The sequence below is a fragment of the Zootoca vivipara genome, chromosome 1 (assembly GCF_963506605.1).
Source record: "Zootoca vivipara chromosome 1, rZooViv1.1, whole genome shotgun sequence".
Classification (NCBI taxonomy): domain Eukaryota; kingdom Metazoa; phylum Chordata; class Lepidosauria; order Squamata; family Lacertidae; genus Zootoca; species Zootoca vivipara.
In genome coordinates, this window is record NC_083276.1 from 41,962,906 (window position 1) to 41,977,695 (window position 14,790).

General features: G+C 44.0%; 1 protein-coding gene across 2 annotated transcripts in view; it reads left to right on the plus strand.

Moving 5' to 3' along the window:
* The window catches only part of SPINT1 (serine peptidase inhibitor, Kunitz type 1), a 33,760-nt gene extending 26,120 nt beyond the window's left edge, over positions 1-7,640 (plus strand). For both annotated transcript variants that reach the window (XM_035111424.2, XM_035111415.2), the window contains 4 exons: positions 902-952; positions 2,320-2,490; positions 3,655-3,711; positions 4,982-7,640. In XM_035111424.2, the coding sequence (XP_034967315.1) occupies positions 902-952; positions 2,320-2,490; positions 3,655-3,711; positions 4,982-5,190 (488 nt within the window). In that variant the 3' untranslated portion in view covers positions 5,191-7,640. The remainder of the gene's footprint in view (positions 1-901; positions 953-2,319; positions 2,491-3,654; positions 3,712-4,981) is intronic.
* Positions 7,641-14,790: the final 7,150 nt, after the last annotated feature.

The window sequence follows — 14,790 nt, forward strand, 5'->3', positions numbered from 1 at the left end:
CATTCTGTGGCCAGAGCATACTCAGTTTTTATTGAATTGTTTCTCTCTCTCTCTCTCTCTCTCTCTCTCTCTCTCTCTCTCTCTCTCTCTCTCTCTCTCTCTCTCTCTCTCTCTCTCTCTCTCTCTCTCTCTCACACACACACACACACACACACACACACACACACACTTTTTGTGTAGTGTTCTTTTTTTTTTAACAAAATGTCTTGCAAACCTTGGGTTTCCCCCCCAAGCCTGCTGATACCTCCCTCTTGTGGGTGGTGCTGTTTGGGCTACAGAAGCAACAGCACTCGCAGTTGCCCTTGAAAAGTATGTGGGCAACATCTACTAAAATCTCAGAAACCAGAGAGGAAATCTTCCAGCCAACAGGTTTTTTAATACTTTACAAATTGCCAGATACATTTTGCAAAATGATAACATCCAAATCTGTTCCATTTCCCAGAATTAGTTTTATTTCAGCTTTTCTTGCTTTTTGGTTAAATAAATGCAAAAATGTTATTGTGGTGTTTTGTTTTTAAAGTATGCCATACATACAGGTCTACTTATTACTGTCAAGTACAGGCATCCCCAAACTGCAGCCCTCCAGATGTTTTGGCCTACAACTCCCATGATTCCTAGCTAACAGGACAAGTGGTCGGGGAAGATGGGAATTGTAGTTCAAAACATCTGGAGGGCCGAAGTTTGGGGATGCCTGGTCTAGTACTGTATGTCTAAAATTGATAACAGAAACAAATGAGGTGAATGGGGAAGGTCAGATAACTACTAACAAAACGACAGGCAGAAACTACTTGTATAAGAGGTCAGGGAGTTTCTGACTTTTGTGCTGATTCTTTGCACTGTCATCATCACACCAAAAGAACCATTATGTGAACCATCCCCTCCCCTTTTGTGTTTCTTGCAGATGTTCAAGGGTTCAATAGATTACGTGATATCAATGTTACCACCAGCCAAAGTAAGTATATCACAAATGCCTGTGAGTGGGCTCTACTTCGGATGAATGTGCTAATAACCAATTTGATTACTTAAATTTGCATTTCTCCAAGTGTAATTGAGGTTGGAAAGGGTGACTGTTCCAGAAGAACTGGAGATGGATTGCAGTTACCTTGCTCAAATTAAAAGAATAAACTGTACCAAAGGCTTTCCTGCAAAGGAACAGTAGCACTTCTCAGCTCCTTAGTATATGCATCATTTTGATGAACACTAAGGTTGGGCATTTTCCCAGTCAAAGAAAATGTGGTCAGTTCACTGGTCAAGTAGTGTTCAAGTATTTTAAATGCATTAATTTTTATTCAAACAACAAAAATATATCTTAATCTTCAACTGGTTTGAAAAACCAGCAAAAATTGTATGGCAATTTTTGTATGTACACCTTAAAGAGTAACACATTTATTCTGGCACATAAAGTATCACCGCACCCATGTTTTGTCCAATGCTAGTTCTGCCCAGCATAGACCCATTGAAATTAATGGTCATGACTAATTTAGGCTCATTAATTTCAATAGATCTAACACTGAGCAGGACTTGTTGTTGTTGTTGTTTAGTCGTGTCCGACTCTTTGTGACCGGATGGACCAGAGCACGCCAGGCACTCCTGTCTTGCACTGCCTCCCACAGTTTGGTCAAACTCATGTTCGTAGCTTCGAGAACACTGTCCAACCATCTCGTCCTCTGTCGTCCCCTTCTCCTTGTGCCCTCAATCTTTCCCAACATCAGGGTCTTTTCCAGGGAGTCTTCTCTTCTCATGAGGTGGCCAAAGTATTGGAGCCTCAGCTTCACGATCTGTCCTTCCAGGGAGCACTCAGGGCTGATTTCCTTCAGAATGGATAGGTTTGATCTTCTTGAAGTTCATGGGACTCTCAAGAGTCTCCTCCAGCACCATAATTCAGGACTTAGTTGACTACAACTCTTGGTTACTGCGAAACAATGAAACTTTTGCAAAAATGTAATTGTAACTTTTAACAATGTGAGGTAAGGATTCCATAAATGTGAATCATTCACTGAACGAGTTTGTTTTGTTTTTTATCCTCAAATACCTGGGACATCCTTGCCCAGCCTAGTGCCCTCCAGATGTTGTTACATTACTGCAACACACAGCTAGCGTGGCCAACTGTCAGCCATGATGAGATTTATAGCTTAATACTTGGAGGGCAGTTGTCAAAAAACAGAAATAAAGTAAAGCAACAAGCGGCTATGGGGAAAGTCAGTTTTTAAAGGCAGTTGCGCTAAGAAAGCAGTAGGCCAATTTAAACAATTCTCATCAAATGATCAGGTATTAACTAATGTCCTGATATGAAACCATTTAAATAATATTTTTTGGCAGGTCACTGTGTGGATATGCCAGATACTGGGAGATGTGACGATAGCATACCTCGCTGGTATTACAACCCGTTTGCTCAGAAATGCCGTCGCTTCACCTATGGAGGCTGTGAAGGCAATAAGAATAATTTTGAGGAGGAGGAAGTGTGTATGAAATCTTGCAAAGGTGTCACAAGTAAGTAGAAAAAGGACCTAAAGATGTGGGCAGGAGATGTGGGGCATCTTTTCCTTAGTAAATGTTTTTTGAGTAAATTCCTGACACCATTAAATTGTTGTTGTTGTTGTTGTTGTTGTTGTTGTTGTTGTTGTTGTTGTTGTTGTTGTTACCATGCAGACCAGAGATCAGCAGAATATGGAGTCATAGACCCTTCTCCTGTAGTGTCTGTACTAGCATGGAAGGTTTAACAGATTGGTGTTTAGCAGCCAGAGGTTGACATATTTATACCTCTCAGCACTAGATGCTGGGAACTAACAAATAATGGTGCTTATCATGACCTGCTTCTGAACTTCTCTGTGGCGTCTATCTGGTTGCTATTAAAAGACAGAATGCTTAAATGCTCTTGATTTGACCCAATGTAGCATTTTTGTATTCTTGTGAGAAGCTGTCTTAGACTAAGCCAGGGCAGTGGTTCATCCAGCTCAGTAATAGACTTTTGGCTGGCAGCAAGTGCTGATTCTGGTCCCGGGAAGAACCTGGTTTGTTGCTGGCCTCCCAATCATGGCTTGGTAGGAAGCATTTAACCCCGATCCCTGGTTCAGCTGTAACAGAAATGCAGCTTCCTAGTTTGTTTATTCCACTTGCACCAGGGGAGAAGCAAAGTGGGAGCAATCAGCCACTCCTTCCTGTAATCTTTGGATGAAGGACAGTATAAAATTTTAATAAACCATAAAATAAAATAAATATACCACAATAAGCCATAAAGTCTGTCTTATTGCATGATCATCGCCTGTGAGTATCCTTGCATCCCCAAAAGAACTGTTGGCCTCATAAGCCTATTTCATTGTCATCTTCTTTTACTTCCCACACTCTCTCCTCCTCCTCCTCCTCCTCCTCCTCCTCCTCCTCCTCCTCCTCCTCCTTCGTTTCTTTTTTCTTTTTTACTAGTTAATCTAGCTGTTGGAAAGCAGCGAAGGGCGGTATATAAATCTAAGAAGTAAAATAATAATAATAAATAAACATATGATTTAAGTGTTGGGGTGAAAATGTGATATGACTTAAAGGGAAAGTTTGGGGAGAGTTTTAATATTAAAGGTGCACTGTATGAAACTGCCTCAATGAAAGAGCACCTGCCATTATTCCAAGCATCATTGTACAACCCTGTCTTTCTCTCCTCCACAGAGGAAGATCTGATTGGCCAGAGGTGGAGCACCTATGAGGCCCGGCAGGCGGGTTTAAGTATGTAAACTGAACTCTACAATGCTCTATTAGCACACTTATTTCTTTGCTCCTCAGTCTCTGCTGTCTGTCTCTTTTGCTTTGGCTGTAAGCTGCCATGTATTTTAGGAAATATGATAACTGGGAAGAATCCTGATACTTCTATACAAAGAAAGGGATGACGCGTAATGACGAAACATGTCACCGTCGCTTATGTCTGTTACATATTCATCCACTGCATTGTTTCATAAAAGTAATTTCTTGTTTTTAGTTAGCAAAAAGTATATGCCACTTACTCAAACAGGAGACCCAAGCGGCTTACAATTAGTCACACAGCTTATGACTACAAATCACTCCAGTGAAATTTAAAAGTTTTTTCAAGCGACTGTTCTAGAAATAACATGTATTTGACATGCTACCATAGGCACGTCTACTCAGAGTTGAGGCCTGTTGAGTTCAATGGGACTGATCTGTTGTAAGTATGTATAGGATTGTAGCAAGTCTGCAAGTCTGCACACACACACCATATTTTTCCATGTATAAGACAATATTTTTTCCTTAGAAGTAATAGGCAAAAATTGTGTGTCTTAAACACAGAGGGCGGAGGGCGGGGGATTGGTAGCAGCAGCCAGCAGGAGCGATTGGGTGTGTGATTGGTTGCTGCAGCAAGGCCTGCTGATGACTGGCTGCGGCAATTGGGCGGGTTATTTATGGCAGTGGTGAGGTGTGGTTGCTCCCCCCCCCCAAGCTCAACAACTCTGGGCACTCTCCCCCCCAATTTTTTTTTTTTGTGGTCCAAAAAAATAGGGGTTGTCTTATACATGCGGGCGTGTTATACACTGAAAAAGACAGTACCTTGGGATTCTGCTGCTCCGGGTATCTGCATGTTACATACCTTGGTGAGGGAATCGCACCACATGGTACTTCTGTCAGGAAGTCCTTGTTGCAGAGGGCTCTTGGAAGAGACCCATGATCACCTTTTGCTTATTGTTTTTGAGATGGCTAGGCACCCCACATTAAAAGTGAGTAAATCTCAAGATCTGTGCATTCAGCCTAGGACACCTACCCAAGTCAGAAGCGGTTCACTGGATGAACACCGCAAGAAGAGAACAGGTGCCATTTTGAGTGTGGAATGGCAAGCAGCAAAATAACCAGGGGTACCTCAAATCTTGGGCTGCTCCAACCTTTACTGTAAATACGTTAAAAACGCCTCCTCCTTAATGCTTGTTAAAGCCCAAATAGCAGCTTTGGTTAACCTGATTCTTCCCCACTCCCCTCAAATCTCTCATAGGTTCTTTCGAAGCGGCCATTGCCGTACTCCTGGGCGTATGCATAATGATAGTGTTGGCAATCCTTGGCTACATTTTCCTGAAGAACAGAAAGACTTACCGACGGCGGCGCCAGCCAGCTACTGCCGCCAACTCCACTCTCTCCTCTGTGCTCTCCACCACCGAGGACACCGAGCACCTCGTCTACAACAGTACTACGAAGCCTATTTGATCTGGAAGAGCTGCCTTCCACTTCTGGGAGTGGGACAGTTGCTTGACTGATGATACTTCTGAAACAAAAGCCTGTGGCTGAAGGATGTCCCTCTTCCTCCATGCTTCCTTCCTTAGACTGTCAAATTCCAGCCATCTTACTGCCCCTAGCCATTGTTCTGACTATGTGACAGCTTCTGAGGAAGAGGAAGGACAGTATCCCACCCCCACCCCCTTTTGTAATGACAACAGTGGCTCACTGTTGCTGTCAGAGGAAGCTGTCACTGAGGGCTTACTGTACCTATTTGAAGGAGTCGTGGTTTGATTTTTGGTGTGGATTTCATCCCTTCACAAACCTGCTCAAATCTACATTTCGTGTGTGTGTGTGATGGAACTTCTCCCTAGTTCCTCCTTGTTTCTCTTGCAAGTCCTGCCATCTTAGAGCCACCCTCTCTGTGCAAAGGGTCTCTAAGTAGTTCAAACCTCATGGTACTTCTGAGAGTCTTGAGCAGGTTCTCATACTTGATCATTGTGAGCTCAGGGTTGCACATGGCGGACTTTCTCGCAAGATGATATCAAAAAGAAGCTTGATACACCGCTGGAGTGAATCTGGCCTCTTCCCAAATATATTGCAGCCCTTGTTGCATGTTAATCACTAGGCATGATGCAGTGCACGTAACATAAAATATATAGTATGACCATAAGTTTTAAACATAATTTGAACATATTAAGAAGTGCAGCTGAATTGTTCCTAAATGACTGACAATCAGGGTCTGCATTCATTCTCCTTGACATTTTCCCATCTGTTCCTACCTCCCAAGGTTGCCATTTCTGCTTTTAATGTTAAACTACTAGTTCTTTGAGTTTGAATATTGCACCTGTATGTATTTATTTTTATAGAATCAAAATGTGACTAGAAAGATGTTCCTGGTTAACTAGCTGGTCTCCCAAGTACATAGTGAATCTTGTGGAGCAGTAACTATTCCCCTGCCCTCATGGCCCCAATGATAGAGAATTCCAATTGTTTATTTGCAAGCTAGTGCCACTTACTGATTTCCCATTACATGAGAGCTTCAGAAGGAGCACTGTGGAAGCTGAGAGACACTGCTTTTTGGTGGACTACAGTAATATATAGTAGTATTATATATATATATATATATATATATATATATATATATATATATATATATGTAGTAGCTTCTGCCCCAGAAATGAACTGGGTGAATGAAGGACATGTATGTTCCGGTTTCTCATTTATCACCTGCCTTAGCTGTCAGAGCATATAATATATAAATCCAATTGCAATTTACTGTTTTGAAGTTGCTGATGACAAGGCAAGCTATTGTCCTTTTGCTGCTGTTCATCATTGTTCAGTGTAACAGATATATTTTTTTGCAATCCCCCCCCCAAAAAAAATTCTGATGTAGGAGTTGGGAATCCAGCAATGTTCAGAGGGCACCATGTTGGCTACCCCTCGTTAGTCCTGAGTATTGAATTGATTATGGTTGTTGATGTTTGAACTAGATCCCATCCTCCATGTGTTTCCCTAAACTTTTGCAATGCCCTCCTCAATATCATGCACTGTGTTGTTCCCTCTGAATGGGACCCCGGTGGGGGCTACACTCCTCGCCCATGCATACATTTCCCTAGGTATGGAGGATGCTTGTGAAAAGGATTCATGTGACAGCTGCTCGAGGATCACCATACAGCTTACCCCTGTCATTGAGAGTTTCCATGTGACTCCCAGACATTTCAGGCACAGAAGCCCTCACAAATATTTGGGTTATATAGATGGGCCGGTTTTAGCTAATCAGCCAACTCCCATTTTCGCCCTACTAAGAATCCAGCCCAAATGTTGCTTTCAGAACCAGGACAAAATACCCTCTTTGTGTGATGGGTGTGTGGGCTGCTGTCTGAAATGAATTTTATACAGTTCTGTACCGGGAATGCAAATGTATATAGCTCTCTGCTGCTTTGGAAATGCCCTCTGCTATGAAGTTGAGAGAGCGAGCAGAGAATATTTGTGCCTTCTTTTGTGGTGTTAATGAGGTGTGTGTGTGTGTGTGTGTGTGTGTGTGTGTGTGTGTGTGTGTAGAAGGACTTTTTGCTGAAGCCAACAGGCACCAGCAAAAAGAATTCTCTGAGAAGGGAGCAGCTCTTTCCAAGAGCCAGATGTCTTAATGCTCAGTGAAGTGGCAGAATGAGATTGAGAATATGATGGTGAGGGCCACCAATGTGCTGTGAAGGAATGGGACAGGAGATAACTCATTATTTTCTGCGGTTGGCAGGTTACTCCACCTTTTAAAAATATATTTTATATCTGCTAGTTCTGCCCTCCTTCCACCTGCCCCCTCCCCCACGTCCCCCCTTGTTCCCTTTCTGCAAACCTCTGCTTCCTGAGCCCTTAAATTCTGGATTTCTCTCTCTCTCAGTAGATGTAAATTTTAATAAAATATTTTTGTTTGTAGCAACTTACTTGCTTGGAAAGTTATTTTCGCTCTGGTTGACTTGAGAAGGACTTAGGAGTCACACTTGTCAAAATGCTTCAGGGAAAGGAAGAGGCAGGCAGACATTTCATAATGTCAGCAGCAACTTCGTTAGTCACTATAATGGTGGATCCAGCCCAGCTATTCAGCCAGGTAGCAAGTAGGTCAGAGGGTTGCTGCTGTGAGGTCACTTCCTGCATGTTAGGACCCAAAACTGACGGAGGAAAAAGGTGTCACCTCAAACTGGGCCTTCAACCAGTCAGACCAGTTTGGAATAAGGAGAAAACTCAACCGGGCATGATCTTGCGTGCTCAAATAAGTCTCCTTGTAACTTATGGCTATGGGGTGGCTTATGAGTGACTGGCCTTTGTTAAAGCCCAAGGCAGCAGACAAGTCAATATATAAAACATAATTTTTTAAACAATCAGCAATCACGGCACCTCGCCCAGTAAAATAATAAAATCACAAAAATAAAGGTAAAACGGCACCAAACTTCAACACCCTGGTTATCATGAGAACACAGCAGATGCACATTAAAAGTGCATTGACAGAAGTCTAGTGTCCTGATCAAGGGGTGAGCTTAACCGCTTGACTCAGTTTCTGCGGCCCTTTTATACACTGAGTTACTTGCCAAATCTGCCCAGTAACAGATAAGAGAGAGACAAAATGCCTGCATTGTGGGGAATGAGTCACTTCTGCTGACTGATGGAGAGTTAACCCATTAGCTACATTCCTTAACTTAGTTGGCTGACTATTTTGAACCCTGACTGATCCTGTGGAGCTATCTCTGCAGTTGATCATGGTTTCTTGATTCCAAGGGACTAACATGACCAAGATTGTCAGACTATATGGCCAACACAAATAACAAAAGACCCCTGCTACATAAGTTCAAATGTGTTTCCGAGCACAATTCCAAGTGTTAGTGCTGATCTTTAAAGCCCTAACAAAAAATTTAAAAAAAATCCTTTTTTAATTTTTAATTTTTAATTTTTTTGTTTTGACTACATCAGACCAACACAGCTACTACCTGTAATTTAAAGCCCTAAACAGCCTTGGCCCAGGAAACCTGAAGAAGCGTCTCCCCCCCCCCATTGCTCAGCCACTGAGGTCCAGCTCTGAGGGCCTTCTGGCGGTTCCCTCACTGCAAGAAGTGAGGTTACAGGGAACCAGGCAGAGGGCCTTCTGTTAGTGGCACCCGCCCTGTGGAATGCCCACCCATCGGATGTCAAGGAAATAAACAACTATCTGACTTTTAGAAGACATCTGAAGCCATGTTTAGGGAAGTTTTTAATGTTTGATGTTTAATTATGCTTTAATATATGCTTTAAGCTGCCCCAGGTGGCTGGGGTATAAATACTAATAAAATTATTATCTAGTCCACTTTTCTCTTCTCACACTGGGTAACCAGATGTCTATAGGAAGCCCGTAAGTGGAATGTTGGTATGCAGAGGCATATTGTCAAGTACCGCTAGTGACACCTTCAGGAGGAAGCAAAGAAGGACGTATTTTCCCCTTCCCTACTTGGAGTTGTGTTTGACACATCCCAAACTATTGTTTGCTCAAGTTTTAGGCTGGTAGCATAGTATAGCAGAATAAGGCCAGGAGTGAATATGTTCTCTGCCCTCTTCACACCTCCCTTTTAGACCTGAACTACATTACAAGGGTCCAGTGCCAGGCTCCTTGGCTCTATGGCAGGCACCCCCAAACTGCAGCCCTCCAGATGTTTTAGCCTACAACTCCCATGATCCCTAGCTAACAGGACCAGTGGTCGCGGAAGATGGGAATTGTAGTCCAAAACATCTGGAGGGCCGAAGTTTGGGGATGCCACACTGAATTATTGGGAACAAGAATTATAATGGCTCAGTGGTAGAGCACAATGCTATTCATGCAAAAGGTGTTAGGCTCAATGCCCATCATCTTCTGTTAGGGTTGGGAGAGACTCCTGTTTGAAACCAGGGAAACCTGCTGCCAGGCAGTATATAAGGCAGCCTCCTATAAATCACTAGTGAAGAATTATCCTGCATTTGCAACAAGCCTCGCGCATGGTGCAATATGGAATTTGTTTTTGCTGCTGTGCCATGTTTCTCAATCTACCTGTCTACCTGTTTCAGGCTATTTGGAGCCGCCCTAAAAAGGAGCACACCTCTCAAGAAATAAGAGAGATGCTGTAACACTGCATCGCAGGTCCCACTTGTTAGACTTATTGTCAGCCTTTGTCAAGGAACGGAAGTTCTTAAATGGACCACATGGAGGCACTAGTGCGCTTTCGCTGCATATATATATTTATTGAGAACAAATGTAGAGTCTTGTAGCGCCTGAAAGACTAAACAAATTTATTGTGACATAAGCAACCATGGACCAGAATCCATTGCATAATATGCTGCATCGTCATTGGGTGATTCTTTGTCTGTTCTTCAACAAATACAATGAACCTCTGGAAGTTATTAGGTAAAATTAGACAACAGCGGTTGCTCTGTTATTTTCTCTTCCAAGTTTTCTCTCTGCTTGAAAACTTGGAGATCTATGCATCTCCTACATGCTTCAGAGGTAGTCAGTTTGTTTTTTTAAAGATAAAAAGCATGGCATATTTTGGTGTTTTTTCTAAAAAAAATTTTTGGGGGAGTACTCTCATTTTCCTACTCATATTGAAGTACTGCCGCCCAATGACACCCAACTTAGATTCACAAAATTAAAAACAACACTGCATATATGTGTGTTCAATTGAATGGCCGTGTGTGTAATCAGGGCTGGTCCCCCCCCCCACGTTGTCATTTTAATTGCTGCCACATAGACCAAAATCCTGTCAGTCCGAACATCCTTGTTAACTGGGTGGCTTGGATAGATCCCTTTGCTGAGTCCATGCCGAGACTTTTCAGCATCCCCAACGCCACCCGTCACATGCCAGGAGAATCCTAAGAACTGTAATTCATCAAGCATGCTACGAATTATAGCTTTGTAAAGGGTCACTTCCCTTAACAAACTACCCAGGTGGCGCTGTGGGACCCAGGTGGCGCTGTGGGTTAAACTACAGAGTCTAGGGCTTGCTGATCAGAAGGTCGACGGTTCGAATCCCTGCAACGGGGTGAGCTCCCGTTGCTTGGTCCCAGACCTAGCAGTTCGAATGCACATCAAAGTGCAAGTAGATAAATAGGGACCGCTCCGGTGGGAAGGTAAACAGCGTTTCCGTGCAGGTAAACAAGCTGTTTGCGGACAAACGCCGGCTCCCTTGGCCTATAGAGCGAGATGTGTGCCGCAACCCCAGAGTCGGACATGACTGGACCTGATGGTCAGGGGCCCCTTTACCTTTACCTTTAAAGGGTCACATCCCTTAACAAACTACAGGTCCCAGGATTCTCCACAAACTGGTGTAATGGTGCTTTAAATAGTGCTTCAAATAGTGCAGATGTGCTGTTGTCAAGCGGACATTCTAGCCAGGAAGACCCTTGAAAATGGTTTGGAGCAGGAGCAGCAAGGGGGGAGTCACTCGAGAGAGACAGGGCCAGACAGGGAGACCTGGTGGTCTGCATTCAATCCCCAGGCCTGAGGTTCCTCATCCCTGGCCTAAAGTATCTCACAGGGTTCTTGGGGTGGTAAAATGGGTGGAACCTTAGGTGGGTAGATAAGGTGATGTGGAATTAAATGAATCCCGAGTTTTCACACAAATACTTTGAAAGTGACTTAGTACAATGAAAGGTTTCCACAGCATCATAGAGTTGGAAGGGATTCCAAAGGCCGTCTAGCCCATACCCCTGTCAAAGCTACAACATTCTTGATTGGTGAACATCCAGCTTCTGCTTTAAAATAATGGGGGGCATGATCTAAGGCTTTTGTCTACTTTAAGGGCTTTCCTCCTTAATTCCAGCCTTCAGTTCATAAGGAGACATAGTTTCATACTCTGTACCTCGGTTAAAGTTGCTATAATAATATTTTTGAATATTTTGATCTGACCACTTTAGTTCCTAACAGAGAAAAAACACAGTACTGTATTCGTAACCCACATCCTGAATTAGCACCCAGTTCCACTGTTGTGGTTTTGGGGCTTTGCTTGGAATAGACAGGCTCTGTGCTTTGCATGGAGGAGGTTCCAAGTTCAATCCTGGGAATCTTCAAGTAAAGTTGAGCTAGAACAGGAATAAAACTCGGCCCCCCAGATGTTTTGGGACTACAACTCCCATGATCCCAAGCTAGCAGGTCAGGAATGATAGGAATTGTAGTCCCAAAACATCTGGAAGGCCGAGTTTGCCTATGCCTGAGCTAGAACTCTGCCCCAAACCCCAAAGAGCCACTTCCAGTCAGACAGTACTGAGCTAGATGGCCAATGGTCTGATTCAGAGCCCCTCCAGATCACCTATTTATGGAGCATTTATCTTGATTTGCGTACACAAATATTGCAAGAAGGTTAGATTTTATCCAGATTTTATTGAGCATCTGTTTTGATTTGTTTGCAGGGAGGTTATCCAACAAGGAACATTCATCCTGATTTGCTTGCAGAGTGTTAGCAAGTCTTCCCTGTTAGTCATTCGTTCATGCCACAGTTTCCAGTGCATTTTCCTGCCACTTTCCAACCTGCAAAGTGTATTGTTGCTTCTTTAAAGCAAATTTGCTCTGCTACAATGACGGGGCACTTTAAATGCGCAAACCTAAAGCTCAAGTACGTGATTGAATTGAATCCCACAAAACACTGACAGTCTGGAGACACCCTTAGTAGAAGGCAGCTTCCTATGTTCAGAAATTGCATGCAGCAATAGCATTTTTCTTTCTCAGCTTCCCATGACCAGGCTTTTCAAGTTCTCCTGTGCTGTGACATAGATGTGAAGAGCAAACAGTTCTTTTCTTAATTGGGTTTGTTGCCAGGGCAGGGAGTCCCCTGGGCTGCAAGGTGATTAATGGGCTCATCATCACAACTGTTGTGTTAGCCAGCTCAGCTTGACGGTGTCACAGCTCAGCACATTAGCTTAATCCTGGCCCACTCCAGTTCTTATTGCACTGTCTGTATAGACTTAAAAGATGGCCACACCTAGGGCAAAAGGCATGCCTGGACTTGGTCAAAGTAAAACACTTCCTGTCGTTTGTTTGTGCCCCCCTCCCCCATCTCTTCTCTGCCATTTAATACCTCAGTCTCCCTTTCCATGTACTGTTGCCAGCAAGGAAAGAACTTGACTAATATCATGCGGAATAATGTATGTTTTCAGGGGCAGCAGTAGAAAGAATGGTGCAATTAGGAAATTTTAGATTCTGGACTTAATGGTATTGGGGCTCCCCTCTCTAGATGGCAATGTGCACTGGATGGCTTTAAAAGAGGATTACACTCATTCGTGGAGGATAAGGCTACTAGCCACGATGGTTATAACTTATATTCTACCTCCTGCAATGGGATTCTGGACACCAGTTGCTGCAAATCACAAGTGGGTTGAGTTCAAGTCTTGCTTTTGGGCTTCCCATTGGGGCATCCAATCTGGAACCGGTTCTGCTTCTAAGGCAATTTTTTTTGCCTTATTGCTAAGTTTAGTACCAAACAACAATACCGTATTAATATGATCTGTGAGAACAGGATGCTGCACTGATCCAGCAGGTTCTTTTGCATTGCTTTACTCATTTCAAAATCATAGAATCATAGAGTTGGAAGAGACCACAAGGGCCATCCAGTCCAACCCCCTGCCAAGCAGGAAACACCACCAAAGCATTCTTGACATATGCCTGTCTGCTTAAAGAGCTCCAAAGAAGGAGACTCCACCACACTCCTTGGCAGCAAATTCCACTGTCGAACAGCTCTTACTGTCACGAAGTTCTTCCTAATGTTTAGGTGGAATCTTCTTTCTTGTAGCTTGAATCCATTGCTCCGTGTACGCTTCTCTGGAGCAGCAGAAAACAACCTTTCTCCCTCCTCTATATGACATCCTTTTATATACAGTATTTTAACATGGCTATCATATCACCCCTTAACCTTCTCTTCTCCAGGCTAAACATATCCAGCTCCCTGAGCCGTTCCTCATAAGGCATTGTTTTCAGGCTTTGACCATTTTGGTTGCCCTCCTCTGGACACATTCCAGCTTGTCAGTATCCTTCTTGAACTGTGGTGCCCAGAACTGGACACAGTATTCCAGGTGAGGTCTGACCAGAGCGGAATACAGTGGTAAAATGCAGTAAGCCCGTCCTGATGTGTTTGGAGCCCCTCCTGTTCATTCCTTTGAGTGGGGCCTTGAATGCCTTTGTGTGGTAAGACACACACCCCCAGCTTCCCGAAATAAATACACAAACACAAGAATATTGGGTTAATGGGATAAATTAGGCCACAACTTTATTGGTTACAGATGTGAGCGGTTTGGCTTAGGCAATTGGGTGAAGCAAGAAAGCAGGAAGTCTCTTTTAGGGTCAACCACCGGAAGAGGGCAGCCCTATAGCCCTATGATGTACATCAATTGAGCCCCCTCCCCCGGGTCACCGTTGGGGTTGTGCCACACTCAGGCTTCAGACAGGAACCACACCCCTGGATCCCTTTAATGGGATACCCATACCATGGAGGGTCAGGCAGAAGCAACAACCTCCCCTCCCATAATAAGGCTTGCCCAATGCCTAACCGTACAAGGTTGTGACGATTGCTACTAGGTAGGCGAAAACCAAATGGCTAGTGCCAATTACGCCAAGTGGAAAAATCCATACCCAGCCCCGACAACCAGGCGACTGACATAAGTCATAGCAATGCCATAGTCAAACCAAGCAAGAAAAGAGAGTGGGGGGGGGGGGTTGGAAGCAAAGGAGTCCACCTCCCCGGCCGCCCCACAATTTAAACCGTGGGTAGTCATGCCCCCAAGCAGCCCGATTGGCTGGCCGGGGACGTGACATGGTCAGGGATGATACTGACGTGGGCAGCGTACCTCTGCCCACAGCCGAGTTGCAGGGAGGCCCCAAATTCCCGCCCGCAAAGCAGCCCTCCAAAAAGGGAGAGCTGACATCTCAAAGCTCTGCCCTGACGGCAACATGGCTAAATCTCAGGTGGCTGTAGCATGACCTCACCCACCTGCTTAGTAGCTCTCTCTACTTGTTTCTTAGTGATGCTCTGACCCAATGCAACAAAACGCTAGTAAGTTATTGCTGATTGGCCACCATCCTCGGAGGTCCTCCTCTATATCCCCTGC